The following is a 20,596-nucleotide window of genomic DNA, read 5'->3' as shown; positions in this document are numbered from 1 at the left end:
AATCCATAAGTCATTGATATTGATCCTATCCAATAACGTTTTAGGCCTCCCACGAAACTGAAACAGGCCTGAAAAAGTCTTGAAAGAGATGCTCCATGATTCTGACTTTGGTGCTTTACTTGACACGTATTGGACATCATTCCTTAAAAGCCACCGAATTTCCTTCAAGCGATATTTAAAAACTTCCTGTGTCACGAGCTTTTTGGCCCTGTTCCTTCTCCTTATTCTGTGCCAATAGTTTTCCTTGCAGCTTTGAGCGTTTTTATACTTCAAAGGCTTTATATAAATGCATAGACATATCTAGATATGCCAGTTAATCTGTTAATGCAATGAAACATTGAAGATTGTATAACACAATGCCTAGATTGTCGCATAACACACAAACAACAATTTAGTGCTAAATTGAAAGCAGAATATTTAGTGGAGTATCAGAGAGAGTATACTTGAACAAACTCGTTAAGAATCCCCACCTATTACACAGCGCAATATAGAGGTCATTACAACATGAGGCGTTTTACCAGAATGAAAGGTAGAACCGGGAGGAGGGGGTGGGGGATTAACATTATTCCCACATATCCAACATCTTGACTGCTCTTAAATTTCCTTTACGTTATGAAGGCTATAAATTGTCATTTGATCGCAATTAAACTATCTGCTTCGTTAACCTTCATTGAGAACTTATTTTCTAACTGCATCAACGTTTGTGTGGCAATAATCTGCCTGAATTATCTTCTCACTCTAAATTTCCCAATTAGGAACTTCAGTTTAGTTATGTTCCTTAAACAAATGTCATGTTTTATCTCATATTTTGAATAAAGCAACAGCATCATGAAAATATACATGTAACAAAAATTCCTGAAACTCAATGCCTTCGTTGTTTCTGTCTCTCAAAATTTGCTCTTGATTATGCCATGTTTTCTGTGACTCTCATTTTTGCATAACTACATATATTTGTCAGTTGCATTGATAACTTGGCCACTCAACCTTAGGTTATTGTCTATTTTACGCATCATAACTGGATTTTACTATGGATTAATTCAACAACCCCACTGACCATGGTGACTATTGTACAAACTGAGCAAGAACACAATTATTTGCCACATATAGAATATGCATTTGACATGTATCCTATGTCATTGTTTTTCTCGGATTAATCTCGGTGTTTGGAACCCTCAAAATTTGATATCGATCAATATTTGTTTACCATGCTCTCTCCCGAAGAAGCCAATTTTATTAAAGGAATCACACAATGTCCCTCCATTAATATTAGCTTCAATATATCGCTAAATCACACTTTGAGTTGTGATGCTTTGCAAGTTCCTATAAAAATATCAATGTTGACAGATTTATTCTCGACAAGCGCATTTTCCTTGCTTTTAACGTCTTGTTGTGTGCATTAATTTTTCTTAATCAGCCTCTTATCTTTTCTTAGTACCACTAGTCATTTAGGTCTGCTAACCTTGTAATATACATTTATCGTCTCTTCACTATATTTATTTTTATCCTATCTCTATATACACTAAGATTTGTCTTTTGTTGTCTTAACCGTGTAATTCCTCCTTTGCGCTCCTTTCCAAATGCTTTATTAATCCACAAGAAGGATTAGTGTATATTTGTAAGGCAAATATACTTCAGGTGCAATCTATTTAATCGCCAGATATAGGAATTTTCTTCAGCTAGATTGTCCAGATCGGCTCTTTAGTTAGATCCGAAAGATCAATATCTGATGCATAATTTGTTAATATCTTCAAACTTGCAAGACTGTGGTCGATAGATTTTTGTATCCATGGGTAAAAGTATCAAAGGATATGGAACATAGGCGGTAAATTGAACAGAGTTTCAAGGCAGCCATGGCATGCGTCTGATTAATTTGATCGAATTATTTGAGGAGGTAAAGAAGATGTTCCGATTAGGGTATTGCATTTGTTGTAGTCTACACGGATTTTAGCCATGCCTTTGACACGGATGGCAATTTGTTCAAAAAGTAAAAGCCCATATTTTCCAAGGGAAAGCAGCATGTTAGATCCAAAATTGGCTATGTGGCAGGAAGCAAAGGATAATGCTTGACTTGTGTTTTTGTGTTTGAAAGGTTGCTTCCATTGGGGTTCCGCGTGACTCAGTACCAGGTACTCTGTTTTTTTTTATAGTACAGGTATATTTCAATGACTTAACTTCGATTTAGGGGGCATGACTAACAAGATTGCAGGTGATGCAAAAAATGGTCGTGTTGTTAATAGTGAGCAAGATAGCTGTAAACTGCAAGAATATTTCACTGGACTGGTCAGGTTGGCAGAAAAGTCGCAAATAGAATTCACTCCTGAGAAGCGAAAAGTAAAGCATATGGGGAGGGCTAAAAAGGCAAGGGAATCCACAATATACATAATGGTACTGAGAATTGTTGATGATCAGTGCGACCTTTGAGTGCAAGTTCCTGAAGGTTGCAGGGCAGCCAGATACTATGGTTATGAAGGCATACTGGGTACGTTCCTTACTAGCTAAGGCATAGAATGTAAGAGCAGAGAGGTATTACTAATAGGGGAGACTACAACTAGAGGGCATAATCTTAGAATAAGGGGCCGCCCATTTCAAACTGAGATGAGGGGAAATTTCTTCTCTCAGAGGATGGTAAATCTGTGGAATTCACTGCCTCAGAGAGCTGTGGATGATGGGACATTGAATCAATTTAAGACAGAAATCGAATTTCTTAAACGATAAGGGGATAAGGGGTAATGGGGAGTGGGCAGGGAAGTGAACCTGAATCCATAATCGGATCAGCCATCATCTTTGTAAATGGCAGAGCAGGCTCGAGGGGCCATAAGGCCTAATCATAATCCAATATCTGATGTTCTTATGTCCTTATGTTATGCTAGAACTGTATAACCACGATTTATGCCACATCTAGAGAATTGTGTACAGCTCTGGTCAAGGCATTATGAGAGAGATGGCATTTCTTCAGCGATAGACAGAGGTGATTTTCGTGCGTATTTCCAGGACTGGAGAAATTTTGCTATGAGGAAATATTGGATTGACTCTAATTTTCCTTGGAGTAGAAGATCTGAGCGGAGATTTAATATAGGTGGATAAAAGTTTGAAGAGACCACCAAAGCAATCGTTCGAAGCATTAGAGGGGAGCTGAGGTGATTTGTTTTCACGAGATGGCGGTGGTGGTATGGACTGCACTGCCTGAAAGGGTTGTCGATATAGAAACCCTTATCATATTTAAAAAGTACTTGGATATGCACCTGAAGTGTCGTAGCCTTCAAGTCAACGTACCAATCTCTGGAAAGTGGGATTAGGCTGGATAGCTCTTTTTCGACCAGATGGGAGCAATGGACTCCTTTTGTGTCGTAACATTTTTTTGGATTGTAAGATACAATTGTGGAACAGAATGGAGGGGCTGATTGGCCTATTCTGTTACTATTCCAGGTGCGTTCACTGTCAAAAGTCAAAGCACACTGCTGTAGGAATTGAAGTACATTCAGGTTATAATGGGTATGGAAAAATGTCCCTTCCCTGAATAACCTTACTTACATTGATGGTAGGTTGGGTTTATCAGATATCTGACAGATTGATGGTCACACTTACTGAAAACAGATCTCGGATTATTTCGAAATATATTTTAAGTGCAAGTAACTTCTCAGACCACAATTGTGTGTTCGATTGTAAGTATAGAACTCTCGATGACTAGTCCCGAGGTGTAATTGCTGCACTACTATAACTTCTAAATTATAATGGAAACTTAACATTTTTACAATGCTGCACTCACCTCATGAAATTCAGTTGTTTCCCTGTTCATGTAGTTGGATGCCGTTCCGTGTTCTGCAGTGACACATGAGTCAGTATTGATATTAATCATGGGCGCTGCCACATCATTTAACTTTAGAAACATGAAATCGTCCATGCCTCTATCTTGACACACGCCATAACGAAATGGTTGTGAGAGGGCCCCGCTGTCATAGACGTCTGTATAATTGGGTGGTATATGAAGATTCACACTCGCCTTTTCGATTCCATGGAGAGAATCCCTCCTCGAAAAATATGAGGTGTTCAAACAGCAACAGTAACTATCAATTCCATTTCTGCCTCTGTGCGCCTTAATAGCGAGAGTTACAATCGCTACAAGTAAAATGAATGACGTGGAGCCAAAAATAATTATCAAATAGCATTTTAAATCGTATTTCCATGATGCAGAGGGCCCCAACGTGCCTATATTCGATGCATTTTCTGCATTATCATTCTGCACTGATACATCGATGGTGACGGTAGATGAAAGGGATGGGGTTCCATTGTCCCTCACCAAGATTACGATTTTTTGCGTAAGTGAATCCTTATGCCTTAAGCGGCGAATAGTCCAAATTTCCCCAGTTTCAGCAGCCACAGTAAACAAACTTTCATCAGTGGGCTGACGGAGCTGGTAGGAAAGTTCAGCGTTTTGTCCAGAATCGCCATCAGTGGCTGTCACTTTTGTAAGCAAGTAACCCGAGTCGGCAGATCTTGGTATTGATTCCTCTGCTGCAGACCTTTTAGTTGGCACTGGTGAAACGATGACAGGGGCATTGTCATTCTGATCTGCAATGATCACATTCACAGTTACATTGCTGCTGAGCGGAGGGGATCCAGCATCCTCCACTTGCACATGGATTTGAAACGTTTCAAGTTGTTCATAATCAAAAGAGCGGTGTGCGTATATCACACCATTTTCCGAGTTAATTGAGACAAGAGTGGCTGCAGGCAATCCCTGTATCATGCTCTCCAAAAGAGAATATGTTAGTTCAGCATTCTGACTGGAATCTGGATCAAATGCTGACAGAGAACCAATTGAAGCACCAATAACATTATTTTCTGTCACATATATTGTGAAGGAAGGTTGCGTAAACCGTGGCGCGTTGTCATTTATATCTAAGACTTGCAGTCGGAATATTTGCTTGATCGAGAGCGGAGGTGAGCCTGTATCCGTACATAAAATGGTAATGTTGTACACTGGGACTTTTTCACGATCTAAACCACCGTTGATGACTAACGTGTAGTAATTATTAGAAGAGCTGTTCAGTTTAAAAGGAATATCTCCGGGGATCCTGCAATAAACAGCTGTATTTCTAGAATCTCGGTCTGTAACTCTTAAAACAGCTACTGCAGTGTTCGGTAAAGCGCCTTCTGGGATCGTGCTCGACGCATAAGTTGTTATTATTTGAGGATAATTATCATTAACATCAGTCACCTTTAGCACAACCTTGCAGTATACTAGCAGTGGACGGAGCCCTCTGTCCTTAGCTTGTACCGAAATCTGATAATTCTCTGATTCTTCAAAGTCCACCGTACCGGTTACTCTGATCTCCCCGCTTCTTGAATCCAAGCTAAATATCTTGCGTACTTTATCAGGAGTGTAATCGCTGAACGAATACATTACCTCACCGTTTTGGCCTTCGTCCATATCCACCGCAATTACTTTCACAACCAAAGTACCTTTGGGCACATTTTCGGCAGTGGTGATTTGATAGACGTTCTTTTCGCAAACCGGAGCATTGTCGTTCACATCAAGCACAGTGATTATAATCTGGGCAGTTCCGAATTTCTGCGGGTTGCCGCCGTCAAACGCCGTCAGTGTTAATCGATAAGCCGGTTGCTGTTCTCGGTCTAAGGGTCGTTCCAGCACCAGTTCTGGGATGCCAGTTTCTTCGCTGTCTGATTGTAATTTCAAAGTGAAATGCTCGTTTGGGCTCAGTTGGTAGGAGCGAACGCTGTTGATTCCAGCGTCCGGATCCCGAGCGATCTGGAGCGGGAAAGTCGTTCCGACCGGCATCTGTTCTGATATTTCGAGGTTAACCTTCATTCTTTGGAATACAGGCGCATTGTCATTTATGTCGAGAATGTCAACTTCAATATGATATATTTTAAACGGATTTTCAATGAGAGCTTCTAACATTATTACGCAAGTGAGGCTTTGTTCACAAAGCTGTTCCCTGTCTACCTTCTCTTTCATGAACAAAATTCCAGTTTTTAAATTCACGGCTAGATATTCTTTTGTGTTTTCAGATACAATCCGAAACCTGCGCTCGAGTAACTGTTTAACATCTATCCCCATGTCCGTAGCAATATTTCCAACAAAGGCACCGAGCTCTAATTCTTCAGGAATTGAGTAGCGAATATTCCCACGTACTGAATCGGAAATATATATGTGTATCAGAAAAAGAAGGTGGCATTGCGAGGCGAGGCTGTTTAGCAAGAAGACCATTTTGGATCAATGTACTGCGAATAAAACAGCCAGCTCCTCAGATGAATTTTACGCCGCTTGATGTAAGGAAGAGGACGTAATTGTTCATTACCTTGTTTATCCAGACGAAAAGCTTTATATTTCGTACAACGCCGGGCGGTGAATGTCACAATCGCCAAGATTATTTGTACAAATTCTCTTAGATTTCCTCGGGCCCTTTCTTAGATACGAATCGAGCGAGTGGAACGATGAATGCTTCTTGTTTCTTTAATACTGCGCAGTGTTTGGTGTAGGGGGAGTGGCGCTGGATCCTCAGCCACATTGCCTCACCTCATTGGTAGGCAGCGACACAAAGAAACTCGGCCAATAATCAGAGCAAACCTTCTTAAAGCAATACTGCCTCTACTGAACAGCGGAGGCATTGCTTTTTGCATTTAAAGTTGTCCAACTTTAATTACCTTTGCTGCACAATATTTATTACATGATTTATTGAGGTTTAACCTAATTAGAATTATATTTCACAGTTTCACTAATCTTCATTAATCCTTGGGGTATGTCAACTAAAACGATCTAGTGAATGCAAACGTGTTTTCGAGTTGCTTTGGCAGATGCTTTTTAGGCTTGTTTGATTTATTTATTTGTCAACGTAAAATCGATCTATACATGCAAGTTCGTTGGTGCAAAATATACTTTCAGTCCTGACTGGTTGCTTTACAAGATTTGAATAAAATGTCACAAACTTATTCAAGTTAATGTGCAGAATTATTCATCAGTAAAAATACCTTTTTCTTTTACCAGTTCTTACCTTCAAGAAAAACCTCATGCACCACGAAAATTTCAAGGTGAAGACTCACCACAAATTTTACAGTACATCTGGAGATGGGCAAGAACTGCTGCCTTGCTCGGTTGTTACAAAATTATTATAGCCTACACTGTGATATGCATTATTGAATAATTCCATTCTACCTGTTGAGGGCGGTGTATTTGATGTAATCTAAATGCATTTTAGCAACACTTTTGGCAAAGTCCCACATGGCAGGCTAATCAACAAAGTAAAAACTCATGGGATCCAAGGAAGCGTGACAAATTGGCTCCAAAATTGGTTCAGTGGCAGGAAGCAAAAGGTAATGGTTGGCGGATGTTTTTGGGACTGGAAGGCTTTTTCCAGTGGGGTTTCCTCAGAAATCAGTGTTCAGTCCCTTGCTTTTTGTAGTATCTATTAATGATTTAGACTTAAATTTAGAGGGCATGAAAAAGACATTTGGAGTTGATTTTAAAAAATTGGCGAGCGTTAGACTACAGGAACATATTGATGAACTGGTCATTTAGGCAGAAAAGTGGAAAATGGAATTCAATTCAGAAAAGTGTTAGGTAATGCATTTGTGGAGGGGCAACAAGGCAAGGGAATGCACAATAAATGGGAGGATACTGATAGGTGTAGAGGAATGGTGGGACCTTAGAGTGTATGTCCACAGATCCTTCAAAGCAGCAGGATGGGTCGAAAAGGTGGTTTAAAAGGCACACGGAATGCGTTACTTTATTAGCTGAGGTATGGAATACTGGAGCAGAGACGTTATGACCAAGGCTGGGAACTCAACATCCAAGGGTATTCAGCATTTAGGAAGGATAGACAGAAAGGAAAAGGAAGCGGGGTGGCATTGCTGGTTAAAGAGGAAATTAATACAATAGTAAGGAGGGACATTAGCCTGGATGATGTGGAATCGGTATGAGTGGAGCTGCAGATTTCCAAAGGGCAGAAGACGCTAGTGGGAGTTGTGTGCAGACCACCAAACAGTAGTAGTGAGGTTGGGGACAGCATCAAACAAGAACTAAGGAATTTGTGCAATAAAGGTACAGCAGTTAGCATGGGCGACTTTAATCTAGATATTGATTGAGCGAACCAAACTGGTAGCAATGCGGTGGAGGAGGATTTCCTGGAGTGTATTAGGGATAGTTTTCTAGACCAATATGTCGAGGATCCAAATGGAGAACTGGCCATCCTCGACTGGGTGGTGTGTAATGAGAAGGGACTAATTAGCAATCTTGTTGTGCGAGGCCCCTTGGGGAAGAGTGACCATTATATGGTAGAATTCTTTATTAAGTTGGAGAGTGACACAGTTAATTCGGAAAGTAGGGTCCAGAACTTAAGGAAAGGTAAATTCGACGGTATGAGGTGTGAATTGGCTAGAACAGACTGGCAAATGATACATAAAGGATTGATGGTGGATAAGCAAGGCAAACATTTAAAGATCACACGGATGAACTTGAGCAATTGTACATCCCTGTCTGGAGTAAAAATAAAAAACGGGGATGGTGGCTCAACCATGGCTGACAAGGGACATTAAGGATAGTGTTCAAGCCAAGGAAGAGGCATATAATTTGGCATAGAAAAAGCAACAAACCTGAGGACTGGGAGAAATTTAGAATTCACCAGAGGAAGACTAACGGTTTAATTAAGGGAGGTAAATACAGTACGAGAGGAAGTTTGCAGGGAACATAAAAACTGACTGCAAAACCTTCAATAAATATGTGAATAGAAAAAGATTAGTGAAGACAAAGGTAGGTCCCTTGCAGTTGGATTCAAGTGAATTTATAATGGGGAATAATGAAATGGCAGACCAGTTGAATAAATACTTCGGTTCTGTCTTCACAAAGGAAGAAACAAATAACTTTCCGATTGTACGAGGGGACAGTAGGTCTAGTGAGAAGGAGGAACTGAAGGATATCCTTATTAGGTGGGAAATTGTGTTAGGGAAATTGATGGGATTGAAGCCCGATAAATCCCCGGGTCCTGATAGTCTGCATCCCAGAGTACTCAAGGATGTGGCCCTAGAAATAGTGAATGCATTGGTGATCATTTACAAACAGTCTATCGACTCTGGATCAGTTCCTATGGACTGGAGGGTAGCTAATGTAACACCACTTTTAAAAAAAGGAGGGTGCGAGAAAATGGGTAATTATCGACTGGTTAGACTGACATCGGTAGTGGGGAAAATGTTGGAATCAATCATCAAGGATGAAATTGCAGTGCATTTGGAAAGTAGTGACAGGATCAGACCAAGTCAGCATCGATTTATGAAAGAGAAATGATGCTTGACGAATTTTCTGGAAGTTTTTGAGGATGTAACTAGCAGAGTGGACAACGGAGAACCAGTGGATGTGGTGTATTTGGACTTTCAAAAGGCTTTTGAAAAGCTCCTGCACAAGAGATTGGTGTGCAAAATCAAAGCGCATGGTATTGGGTGTAATGTACTGCCGTGGATTGAGAACTGGTTGGCAGACAGGAAGCAGAGAGCCGGGATAAATGGGCCCTTTTCAGAATGGCAGGCAGTGATTAATGGAGTGCCGAAGGGCTCAGTACTGGGACCCCAGCTCTTTACAATATACATTAACGATTTAGATGAAGTGATTGAGTGTAATATCTCCAAGTTTGCGGATGACACTAAACTGTGTGGCGGTGTGAGCTGTGAGGAGGACGCTAAGAGGCTGCAGGGTGACTTGGACAAGTTAGGTGAGTGGGCAGATGCAGTACAATGTGGATAAAAGGGAGGTTATCCATTTTCGGGGCAAAAACACGAAGACAGAATATTATCTGGATGGCGGCAGATTAGGAAAAAGGGAGGTGCAACGAGACCTGGTGTCATGGTACATCAGTCATTGAAATTTGGCATGCAGGTATGGCAGGCGGTGAAGAAGGCAAATGGTATGGTGGCCTTCATAGCTAGGAGATTTTGAATATAGAAGCAGGGAGGTCTTAATGCAGCTGTACAGGGCCTTAATGTGGCCTCACCTGGAATATTGTGTACAGTTTTGGTCTCCTAATCTGAGGAAGGACGTTCTTGCTATTGAGGGAGTGCAGCGAAGGTTCACCAGACTGATTCCAGGGATGGCTGGACAGTCATATGAGGAGAAACTGGATCAACTGGGCCTTTAGTCACTGGAGTTTAGAAGGATGAGAGGGAATCTCATAGAAATGTATAAGATTCTGACGGGACTGGACAGGTTAGATGCGGGAAGAATGTTTCTGATGTTGGGGAAGTCCAGGACCAGGGGACATAGTCTTAGGATAAGGGGTCGGCCATTTAGGACTGAGATAAGGAGAAATTTCTTCATTCAGAGAGTTATTAACCTATGGAATTCCCTGCCGCAGAGAGTTGGTGATGCCAGTTCATTGGATATATTCAAGAGGGATTAGATATGGCCCTTACGGCTAAGGGGATCAAGGGGTATCGAGAGAAAGCAGGAATGGAGTACTGAGAGAATGATCAAACATGATATTATTGATGGCGGTGCAGGCACGAAGGGCCGAATGGCCTATTCCTGCACCTATTTTCTATGTTTCTATGTTTATAACTGTATGCAAAAAAAGTTATGCCACAGCTTGAGTACTGCGTGCAGTTCTGGTCACCACTTATAAGGAATGATTTGATTGCACCAGAGAGTGTGCAGAGGAGATTTCCGAAGATGTTTCTAAGACTGGAATTTTGTTTAGCTATCAGGAAGGATTGGATAGGCTGGGATTGTTTTGCATGGAACAGAGGAGGCTGAGGGAAGATTTAATTGAGGTGTGTAAAATTATGAGGGTCATAGATAGAGCGGGTAGAAAGGATCTATTTCCCTTAGCAGAGGGGACAACAATCAGGGTGCATAGATTTAATGTAACAGGAAGGAGTGTTAGAAGGGATTTGAGCGTGGTGGGCGTCTGGAACTAACTGCCTGAAAGGGTAGTAGTGGCAGAACCCCTCACTACATTAAACAAGTGCTTGGATATACACTTGAAATGCTGTAAGCTACAAGGCTACTGAACAAGAGCTGGAAAGTGGGATTTGGCTGGATAACTCCTTTTCGGCCGGCACGGTCACGGTAGGCCAAATGGGCTCCTTCTGCTCTGTATATTTCCATGATGCTATGTAATTTATAACTTCACTTGCACACTCCTAACTACCTTGGCTTTGGCCCTCTGTTCAGTATGACTCCCCGGTAGCTGTTGATTTGCTGATCTACTGCCTTACATGCACGTTAAAGGCTATGGTCCACTAACAATCCATAATTGTCTCCCATGGCTGTCGTTCCCCAGGATATTACATACATATTTGCTCCCACAAGTCCAACAGTTGAAACCTGAACATGACTGACATAAACTTTGAATTGCAAAACATCAAGATATTTGGATGTAACACATCAAACCCGAGTAAACCTCAATCTCCTCTTCCAAAACAATGTACTAGTCTAGGATTATCTTTGAGTGTGAGTACAATCCTTGGTTCAATTTCCCAATCCTAAACCACCTCCTTAAGCTTCTGTCATGCGAATCCACACTCACAACTAACTGCAAGTGGCTGGAGCATGTGGATATTTTAATTAACAAGACAAAGTCCATTGCATCAGCTGTGTGTCCGGCTTCCTAAATAACCCATCCACGAAACCAGTCGATCCGCAACCTCTGCTCACCATCTCCTCTCTGTGTCTATTTCTGTTTTCTCATTTCCACCCAAACCCCCTGAAAGCTAATTTATTTCCAGACATACCTGCTGTTTCTCTGTTCTCATTTGTTCGTATTACTACTAATCCAATGACCACTGATATTCCTGGATCTCACACTAGCGGGCATTGTAAATGTTTCCTCTATTCACAAGTTTAAGTCTTTCCCTTTTAAAATAACAAGCATCACACAACTCCTTTAGAAATTCAGCCATGGACGATCTCGTCTTGCAAAAGAGCACTGATCTTCAATCTCCGTCTTATCTCCAAAGTAATGTTGTCGCCAAAATCCATAAGTCATTCATATTGGACTTTCTGTTTGATTCCTTGTAATGAGGTTTTCTCCCTCCCATGAAATCGAAACAACCCTGATGAAATTCTTGAAAGACATTCACTGTGACTCTCAACATCGTGCCTTATCTGTCATGCATTGCACGTCATTCCTTAAATGTCTCCGAATCTCCTTCGAGGGCATTCTCAAAACCTCCTCTTACTCCGCCTTTGGTCCTGTTCCTAATATCTTATCCCTTGTCTCTGTGGCCATTTTATTCCTTGCGCTTTTGAGCATTGTTCTATTTTAAAGGCTTTTGATAAAGGCATAAACATATCTAGTTATGCTAGTGAAACGATTACTGCAATAAAACATTTAAGAGTGTTTTCAGCAATGAATATGTTGTCGCTAAACACACAAACAACAATTTAGTGCTATATTGAAAGTACAATATTTATTGTAATATCAAAGAGCAGATACTAGATTACTAGCTGAAACTCATTAAGAATCTTACATATTACTCAGCGCAATGTCGACAACATAACAAAGTGAGGCATTTTAATAGAATGAAATTTAGCATCGAGGGATTTTACACATTCATTCCACATAGCCAATTTCTTGAATGTTCTGAAATTTGTCTCGTTATCAAGGCATTAAACAATTATTAATGCAAGTTAAACTATCTGATTCATTAGCTTTCACTGATCACTTATTCTGATTCTGCACTAACGTTTGGTTGGCAATAATCCGGTTGAATTTGCTTCTTACTCTAAATTTCCCAATTAGGAACTGCAGATCAGTTATGTTCCTCAACAAAAAAGTCACGTTTATTTCATAGTTTTCCAAAAAGCAAGTTTTTTTAGTATCTAGTCGTAAAATAAATTTTTGATACTCAAAACCTTGATTGTTTCTGTGCTTCAAAACGTGCTCTTCAATATGGAATAATTTCTGCCACTGTTTGTTACATAACTACATAAATATCGCATTTGCACTGATAAAATGATCACGACAACATCGGCTATTTTCTGTTCTAGACAACATAACTCTATTATTACTATGGCCTACTTTTACAACACCACTGGCCATGCGAGTGTTGTACAAACTGAGCAAGAAAGCAATTCTGTCCCTCGTATAAAATATGAATGGCAGGGTGATGGGAAGCTATGCAAGGAGACAGAGAGAAGTAAATTGGGGACAGAAGCAAAAGATAGAAAGAAGAAAAGTAAAAGTGGAGGGCAGATAAACACAAGGCAATAATCAAAAAGTTCCACATTACAGCAAAACTCTAAAGGGAAACAGTGTGTTTAAAAACAAGCCTGAAGGCTCTGTGCCTCAATGCGAAGAGTTTTCGTAATAAGGTGGACGAATTAACTGTGCAGGCAGCTATTAACTAATATGATATAACTGGGATTATGGAGATATAGCTCCAGGATGACCAAGGCTGGGAACTCAACATCCAGGGGCATTCACCATTCATGAAAGATAGACAGAAAGGAAAAGGCGGGTGGGGTTGCGTTGCTGGTTAAAGATGAAATGAATGCAATATGAAGGAAGGACATTAGCTTCGATGATGTTGAATCTGTTTGGGTAGAGCTGCGGAATAACAAAGGGCGTTGTGTGCAGACCATCAAACAGTACTAGTGAGGTTGGGGACAGCATCTAACAAGAAATTGGGGATGCGTGCAATAAAGGTACAGCAAGTATCATGGGCGACTTCAAACTACATATAGATTGGGATAACCAAATTGGTAGCAATAAGATGGAGGAGGATTTCCTGGAGTGTATTAGGGATGGTATTCTAGATCAATATATCGAGGAACCAACTAGAGGGCTGGCCATCCGAGACTGGGTGATGTGTACTGAGCAGGGACTAATTAGAAATCTTGTTTTGCGAGGCCCATTAGGGAAGAATGACCATAATATGGTAGATTTCTTTATTAAGATGGAGAGTGACACAGTTAAAACAGAGACTAGGTTCCAGAACTTAAGGAAAGGTAACTTCGATTTTATGAGACGTAAATTGGCTAGAATAGATTGGCGATTGATACTTAAAGGGCTGACGGTGGATAGGCAATGGAAACCATTGAAGGATCACATGGATGAACTTCATCAATTGTACATCCCTGTCTGGAGTGAAAACAAAACGGGGAAGGTGGCTTAACCGTGGATAACAAGGGAAATTAGGGATATAGTTAAATCCAAGGAAAGGCTTATAAATTGGCCAGAAAAAGCAGGAAACCTGAGGACTGGGAAAAAGTTTGAATTCAGCAGAGGAGGACAAAGGGTTTAATTAAGAGGGGAATTAGAGTATGAGAGGAAGCTTGCTGGGAACATAAAACCTGACTGCAAAATCTTCTATAGCTATGTGAAGAGAAAACGATTAGTGAAGGCAAACCTAGGTCTGTTGCAGTCACAATCAGCTGAATTTATAATAAGCTTCTGGTAATACTAGGGGACCGGGGGTCTTGTGAGAAGGAGGAACTGAAGGAAATTCTTATTAGTTAGGAAATTGCATTAGGGAAATTGATGGGATTGAAGGATGATACATCCCCAGGGCCTTATGATCTTCATCCCAGAGTACTTAAGGAACTGGCCCTAGAAATAGTGGATGCATTGTTGATAATCTTCCAACAGCCTATCGACTCTGGATCAGTTCCTATGGATTGGAGGATAGCTAATGTAACACTACTTTTTTTAAAAAGAGGGAGAGAGAAAACGGGAAATTATGGACCAGTTAGTCTGACATCAGTAGTGGGGAAACTGTTGGAATCGATTATTAACGATGAAATAGCAGCACATTTAGAAAGCAGTGACTGGATCGGTCCAAGTCAGCATTGATTTATGAATCATACCAGACCAATCTTCTAGAACATTTTGAGGATGTAACTAATAGAGTGGACAAAGGAGAACTACTGTATGTGGTGTATTTGGCATTTGAAAAGGCTTTTGACAAGGTCCCACACAAGAGATTAGTGTGCAAAAGAATGCATGTGGTATTGGGTGTAATCTATTGACGTGGATAGAGAACTGGTTGGTAGACAGTAAGTAGATAGTAGGGATAACTGTGTCCTTCTCAGAATGGCAGGCAGTGACTAGTGAGGTGCTGCAGGGCTCAGTGCTCGGACACCAGCTATTTATGATCTAGATGAAGCAATTGAGTGTAATATCTCCAAGTTTGCAGACGACGCTAAGCTGAGTGACGGTGTGAGCTATGAGGAGGAAGCTAAAAGACTGCAGGGTGATTTGGACAGGTAAGGTGAGGTGAGTGGGCAAATGCATGGCACATGCACTATAATATGGTTATATGTGAGGTTATCCACTTTCGTGGCAAAAACTGGAAGGAAGAATATTATCTAAATGGTGGCAGATTAGGAAAAGGGGACGTGCAATGAGACCTGAGTGTCATGGTACATCTGTCACTGAAAGTTACCATGCAGGTACAGCAGGCGATGAAGAAGGAAAATGGCATTTTAACCTTCATAGCTAGGGGAGTGGCGTGTAGGAGCAGGGAGGTCTTAATGCTGTTGTACAGGGTCTTGGCGAGACCTCACCTGCAATATTAATCTGAGGAAGGAGGTTCTTGCTATTGAGGGAGTGGAGCGAAGGTTCACCAGAGTGATTCGTGGGATGGCGGAACTGATGTCTGAGGAGAGACTGGATCGACTGGGCATGTATTCACTAGAATTTAGAAGAATGAGAGGGGATCTCATAGAAACATTAAAATTCCGAGGGGACTGGACAGGTTAGATACAGGAAGAATGTTCCCGATGTTGGGGAAGTAAAGAACCAGGGGTCACAGGCTAAGGATAAGGGGTAAGCCATTTAGGACCGAGATGAGGAGAAACTTCTTCACTTAGAGAATTGTTAATCTGTGGAATTCCCTACCACAGAGAGTTTTTGATGCCAGTTCATTGGATATATTCAAAAGGGAGTTCGATACAGCCCTTACGGCTAAAGCGATCAAGGGGTATGGAGAGAAAGCAGGGAAGGAGTACTGAGGTGAATGATCAGCCTGAGCTTATTGAATTGTGTTTGCAGGCTCGAAGGGCCGAATGGACTACTCCTGCACCTATTTTCTATGTTCTATGTTTCTATGAATTTGACAGGAATTCCCTTGCCGTTTTGCCCCCGCTTGAATCTAGGCGATTGGAAATCTCAAAATTTGACATCTGTGAATATTTGGAATCCGTGCTTTCTACCGAAAAGGACAATTGCTTTAAAGACAGAAAAACTATGTCCCTCCAGTCTAATTAATGATTTAAAACCCAGCTTTAGTAGTAATGCTTTGTACATCGGTGCAAACACATCAGCATTGACAGATTTATTCGTGATAAATGCATTTTCCTTCCTTTTTACTTGTTATTTTGTTCATTAATTATTTCTTAATCAGCCTCGTATCTTTCCTAAGTACCTCTAGTGATATTCATCTGCTTACCTTGCTAATCGACATTTATCATCCCTTCACTATATTTATTCTTATCCCATCTCTCACACGCACTAATATTTGATCTTTTATTTACTTAACAGTTTAATACCTGCTTTCCATTACTTTCCCCTTCTCATTGGCAAGTAAATGCTTTATCGTTAGTGTACAATGTTAAGGTAAATAAAATTCAGGTGCAACCTATATAATCGCCAGATATCGACTTTCTTCAGCTTGATTGTCCAGGCTGGGCTATTTATTTTGATCGTCATGGTCAATGGCTGATACATAGTTTAATAACATCTTCCAACTTGCAAGACTGAGGTCGATAGATATTTTATAAATAGGGAAATTAATCAATTGATAATGAACAAAGGAGGTTAAATGAAACCGAGGTTCAAAGCAGCCATGTTATGTGTCTGATTAATTGTATTGACTTTTTTGTGGAGGGGTGATTAGGATAGGTTAATTTTTGTAGTCTGCATGGATTTTATCAAGGCCTTTGGCAGTCATGGTAGGTTGGTCGAAAACGTAGAAACCCATGTGATGCAGGGAAAGTGGCAAGTTTGATTTAAAATTGGCTTAATGGCAGGAAGGAAAGGATATTGCTCGACGGGTGTTTCTGACTGGATGGCTGCTTGCAGTAGGGTTCCACGGGGCTGAGTCCCAGTCCTTCTGCTTTTTGTGGTGTATATCATTTTGTTAGACTTCAATGTAGGGGGTATAATCAACAAGTTTGCAGATGATACAGAAATTGGCCCTTTGTTCGATAGTGAGGAAGATAGCTGTAGTCTGCAGAAATTATTTCACTAGAATGGTCAGTTGGGCAGAAAAATGGCAAATCGAATTCAATGCAGGGAAGTGTAAGGTAATGCATTTTGTGAGGGATAAAAAGGCAAAGGAATACACAATATAAAAAAGGATACTGGGAATTGCATATGAACCATGATACCTTTGAGTTCATGTCCACAGATCTCTGAAGGTACAGAACAGGCAGATAAGATGGTTAAAAAGGCATACAGGATATTTATTTTATTAGATGAGGTATAAGATATTAGAGCAGAGAGGTTTTGCTAAAACTGGATAAATAATAGTTAGGCCACAGCTATAGTAGTGCGTGCAGTTCTGGTCACCATATTACCGGAGCGATGTGACTGAACCAGAGAGGTAGATTGGAGATTTAAAAAGATGTTGCCAGAACTGGATCAATTTTGCTATGAGGAAATAGTGGATAGGCTGAGATAGTTTTCCTTGGAGCAGAGTTTCTGAGGGGAGGTCTAATTCAGCTGTGTACAAGTCTTGTGGCCCCAGAGTGAATGGATATGGAGCACCTATTTTCTTTGTAGAAAGGTCAATAGTGGGCATATGTTAAAAGCAAGTGGTAGAATAATTAAAGGGGCTTTGATGAGTATTTTCTCACCCAGAGGATGATGTGCTCTGAAAAGCACTGAAAGAGTGGTAGAGCCAGAAACCCTCATCATATTTAAAAAGTCCTTGAATGTGCAAATGAAGTGTTATAACGTGCAAGGCTATGGGCCAAAAGCTGGAAAGTGGGATTAGGCTGGATAACTCTTTTTCGACTGGCCATAAAAAAGAACAAGTATAGACCAGGGAGAAAAGTTCTAAATTGGGGAAAAGCCAATTTTGCTAAGCTGGGATGTGGTTTGTACATAGTGGACTGGAAACAGCTATTTGAAGATTAATCAGTGTCAGAGCAGTGGGAGGCCTTCAAGGAGGAGGTCTGTATGGTTGAGGCCAAATATGTGCTCTTAAAGAAAACGTAGGGAATAACAAATGTAGAGCCTCTTGGATGTCCAGGGACATACAGGGTAGGATAAAGAAAACCAATGGAGGCTCATGACAAATACCAATGTCTAAATACTGCAGAATCTCTAGAGTATAGAAAGTCCAGGGTGAAATTAAAAAGGATGTTAGGAACGCAAAGTGTGTACCTGAAAGATTCATGGAAAGTAAAATCAAGGAAAAACTAAATAATGTTTTATAATTATATTAAGAGCAAGAGGATAACTGAAAAAAGGTTAGGGTCTATTGCAGACCATGAGGGTAATCTGTGTGTGGAGGCGGAAGACGTGGGTATGGTTCTTAATGAATACACTGTGTCTGTTTTCACAACAGAGAGGGGCGATTCAGACACTACTATCAAAGAGGAGAAGTGTGAAATATTAGATGAAGTAAACATAGTGAGAGAGGTGGTATTAAGGGGTTTAACAGCTTTGAAAGTAGCTAGGTGCATTAGCCCGGATGAAATGTATCTCAGGCTGTTAAGCAAAACAAAGGAGGAAATAGCAGAGGCTTTGACGATAATTTTACAATCCTCTCTGGCTTCAGGTGTGGTGCCACAGGACTGGAGTACAGCTATTGTGGTATATGTGTTTAAAAAGGGAGAAAGGGATAGACCAAGTAGTTACAGGACAGACAGCCTAACTTCAATGGTGGGAAAATTATTGGAAAAAATCCTGAAGAACAGGATAAATCTTCACTCAGAAAGACAAGATTAATCAAGGACAGTCAACACGGATTTGTTAAGGGAAGATCGTGTCTGACTAATTTGAATAATTTTTCGAAGAGGTAACCAGGAGGCTCGATCAGGGCAAAGCACATGATGTAGTGTATATGGATTTTAGCAAAGCTTTTGATAAGGTACCACATGTTAGACTAGTTACAAAAGTAAAACCCCAAGGTATCTAGGGCAAAGTGGCAAGTTGAATTCAAAATTGGTTCAGGGTCAGGAAGCAATGGTTAATTGTTGATGGGTGTGTTTGCGACGGGAATGATGTTTCCAACGGCATTCTGCAGGGTTCAGTACTAGGTCCCGTTCTTTTTGTGATATACATCAATGATCTAGACTTGAATACATATGGTATGATTAAGAAGTTTTCAGATGATTATAAAATCGGCTGTGTGGCTGATAAGGAAGAAGAAAGCCGCGGACTGCTGGGATAACAATTAACTAGTTAGGTGGGCAGAACAGTGGAAAATGGAATTTTGTTCAGAAAATGTGAGATACCGCATTTGGGGAGGACTAACAAGGAAAGGGAATACACATTAAATGAGAGGATACTGAGGAGTGTAGAGGCGAAAAGGGACCTTGGAGTACATGTCCACAGATCCCTGAAAGTAGCAGGTCACGTTGATAAAGTAGTTAAGAAGGCAAACTGGATGCCTGTCTTTATTAGCTGAGGTATAGAATACAAGAGCAGGGTGGTTATGCTTGCTCTGTGTTAAACACTGGTTCGGCCACAGCTGGAGTACTGCGAGCAGTTCTGGTCACCGCATTACAAGAAGGACATGATTGCGCTGGAGAGGGTACAGAGCAGATTTTCGATGATGTAGAGGATCTACGCTATGAGGACAGATCGGATAGGCTGGATTTGTTCTCATTAGAGCAGAGGAGACTGAGGGGAAACCTCATTGAGTTATGAGCGGCCTAGATATAATGGACAGAAAGGGCCTATTTTCCTAAGCAGATAGGTCAACAACAGGGTGCATACATTTAAAGTAATTGGTAGAAGGTTTAGAAGTGATTTGATGGGAAATGTCTTCACCGAGAGGGTAGTGAGGATCTGGAACTCACTGCCTGAAAGGGTGGTAGAGGCAGAAGCCCTCACCACATTTAAAAGTACTTGAAGTGCCGTAACCTGCAGCGTTACGGACCGAGAGTTGCAAAGTGGGATTAGGATGGATAGCCTCTTGTTGGCCGGCATTGACATGATGGGCCGAAATGGCCACCTTCCATGCTGTAAACTTCTATGATTCTATGATTCTATGAAACGATCGGATGTACACCACCTTCTAGGTCGTAAATTTATATGATTCCATGATATAATTACGGAACAGAATAGAGTGAATGGCTCATTGAACTCCTATCCAAGTTTCCCTCACAGCTAACAGTCAGCCACGTTGATGTCGGGCCAGATGCACATATAGTCAACAATGGATAAGGAAAGCAAGTTTTCATTCCTGAATGCTCTTAATAACATTAATGATCAGTGGGGTTTAGTAGCCATCCGACAGCTTGATGGACACACTTACTTATTAACAGATTTTTTTAAAATTTCGAAATGTACTTCAACTACAATCAACTGCTTAGACCGCCATTGTATGATCGATAATTACTTTAGACCTCTCGATTACCTGTCCAGTAGCATATCTGCTGCACCACCGTACCTTCTACAAGGCAAAGTGAAGC

The 20,596-nt window shown here is 40.9% G+C and overlaps 1 protein-coding gene across 1 annotated transcript; it reads right to left on the bottom strand.

The window, feature by feature from the left end:
* Positions 1-274: 274 nt before the first annotated feature.
* LOC139261975 (protocadherin-10-like) lies at positions 275-6,232 on the bottom strand. The gene is made up of 2 exons (XM_070877134.1): positions 3,767-6,232; positions 275-318 (listed from the first exon to the last, which is right to left on the bottom strand). Exons 1-2 carry the CDS (start codon positions 6,230-6,232, stop codon positions 301-303), a joined length of 2,484 nt encoding a protein of 827 aa, XP_070733235.1. The 3' UTR covers positions 275-300.
* Between the last annotated feature and the right edge of the window lie 14,364 nt (positions 6,233-20,596).

Source organism: Pristiophorus japonicus, chromosome 4 (genome assembly GCF_044704955.1).
Source record: "Pristiophorus japonicus isolate sPriJap1 chromosome 4, sPriJap1.hap1, whole genome shotgun sequence".
Classification (NCBI taxonomy): Eukaryota; Metazoa; Chordata; class Chondrichthyes; family Pristiophoridae; genus Pristiophorus; species Pristiophorus japonicus.
Note: the sequence above shows the minus strand (reverse complement) of the source record. Positions and strands in the feature narration are given on the sequence as shown.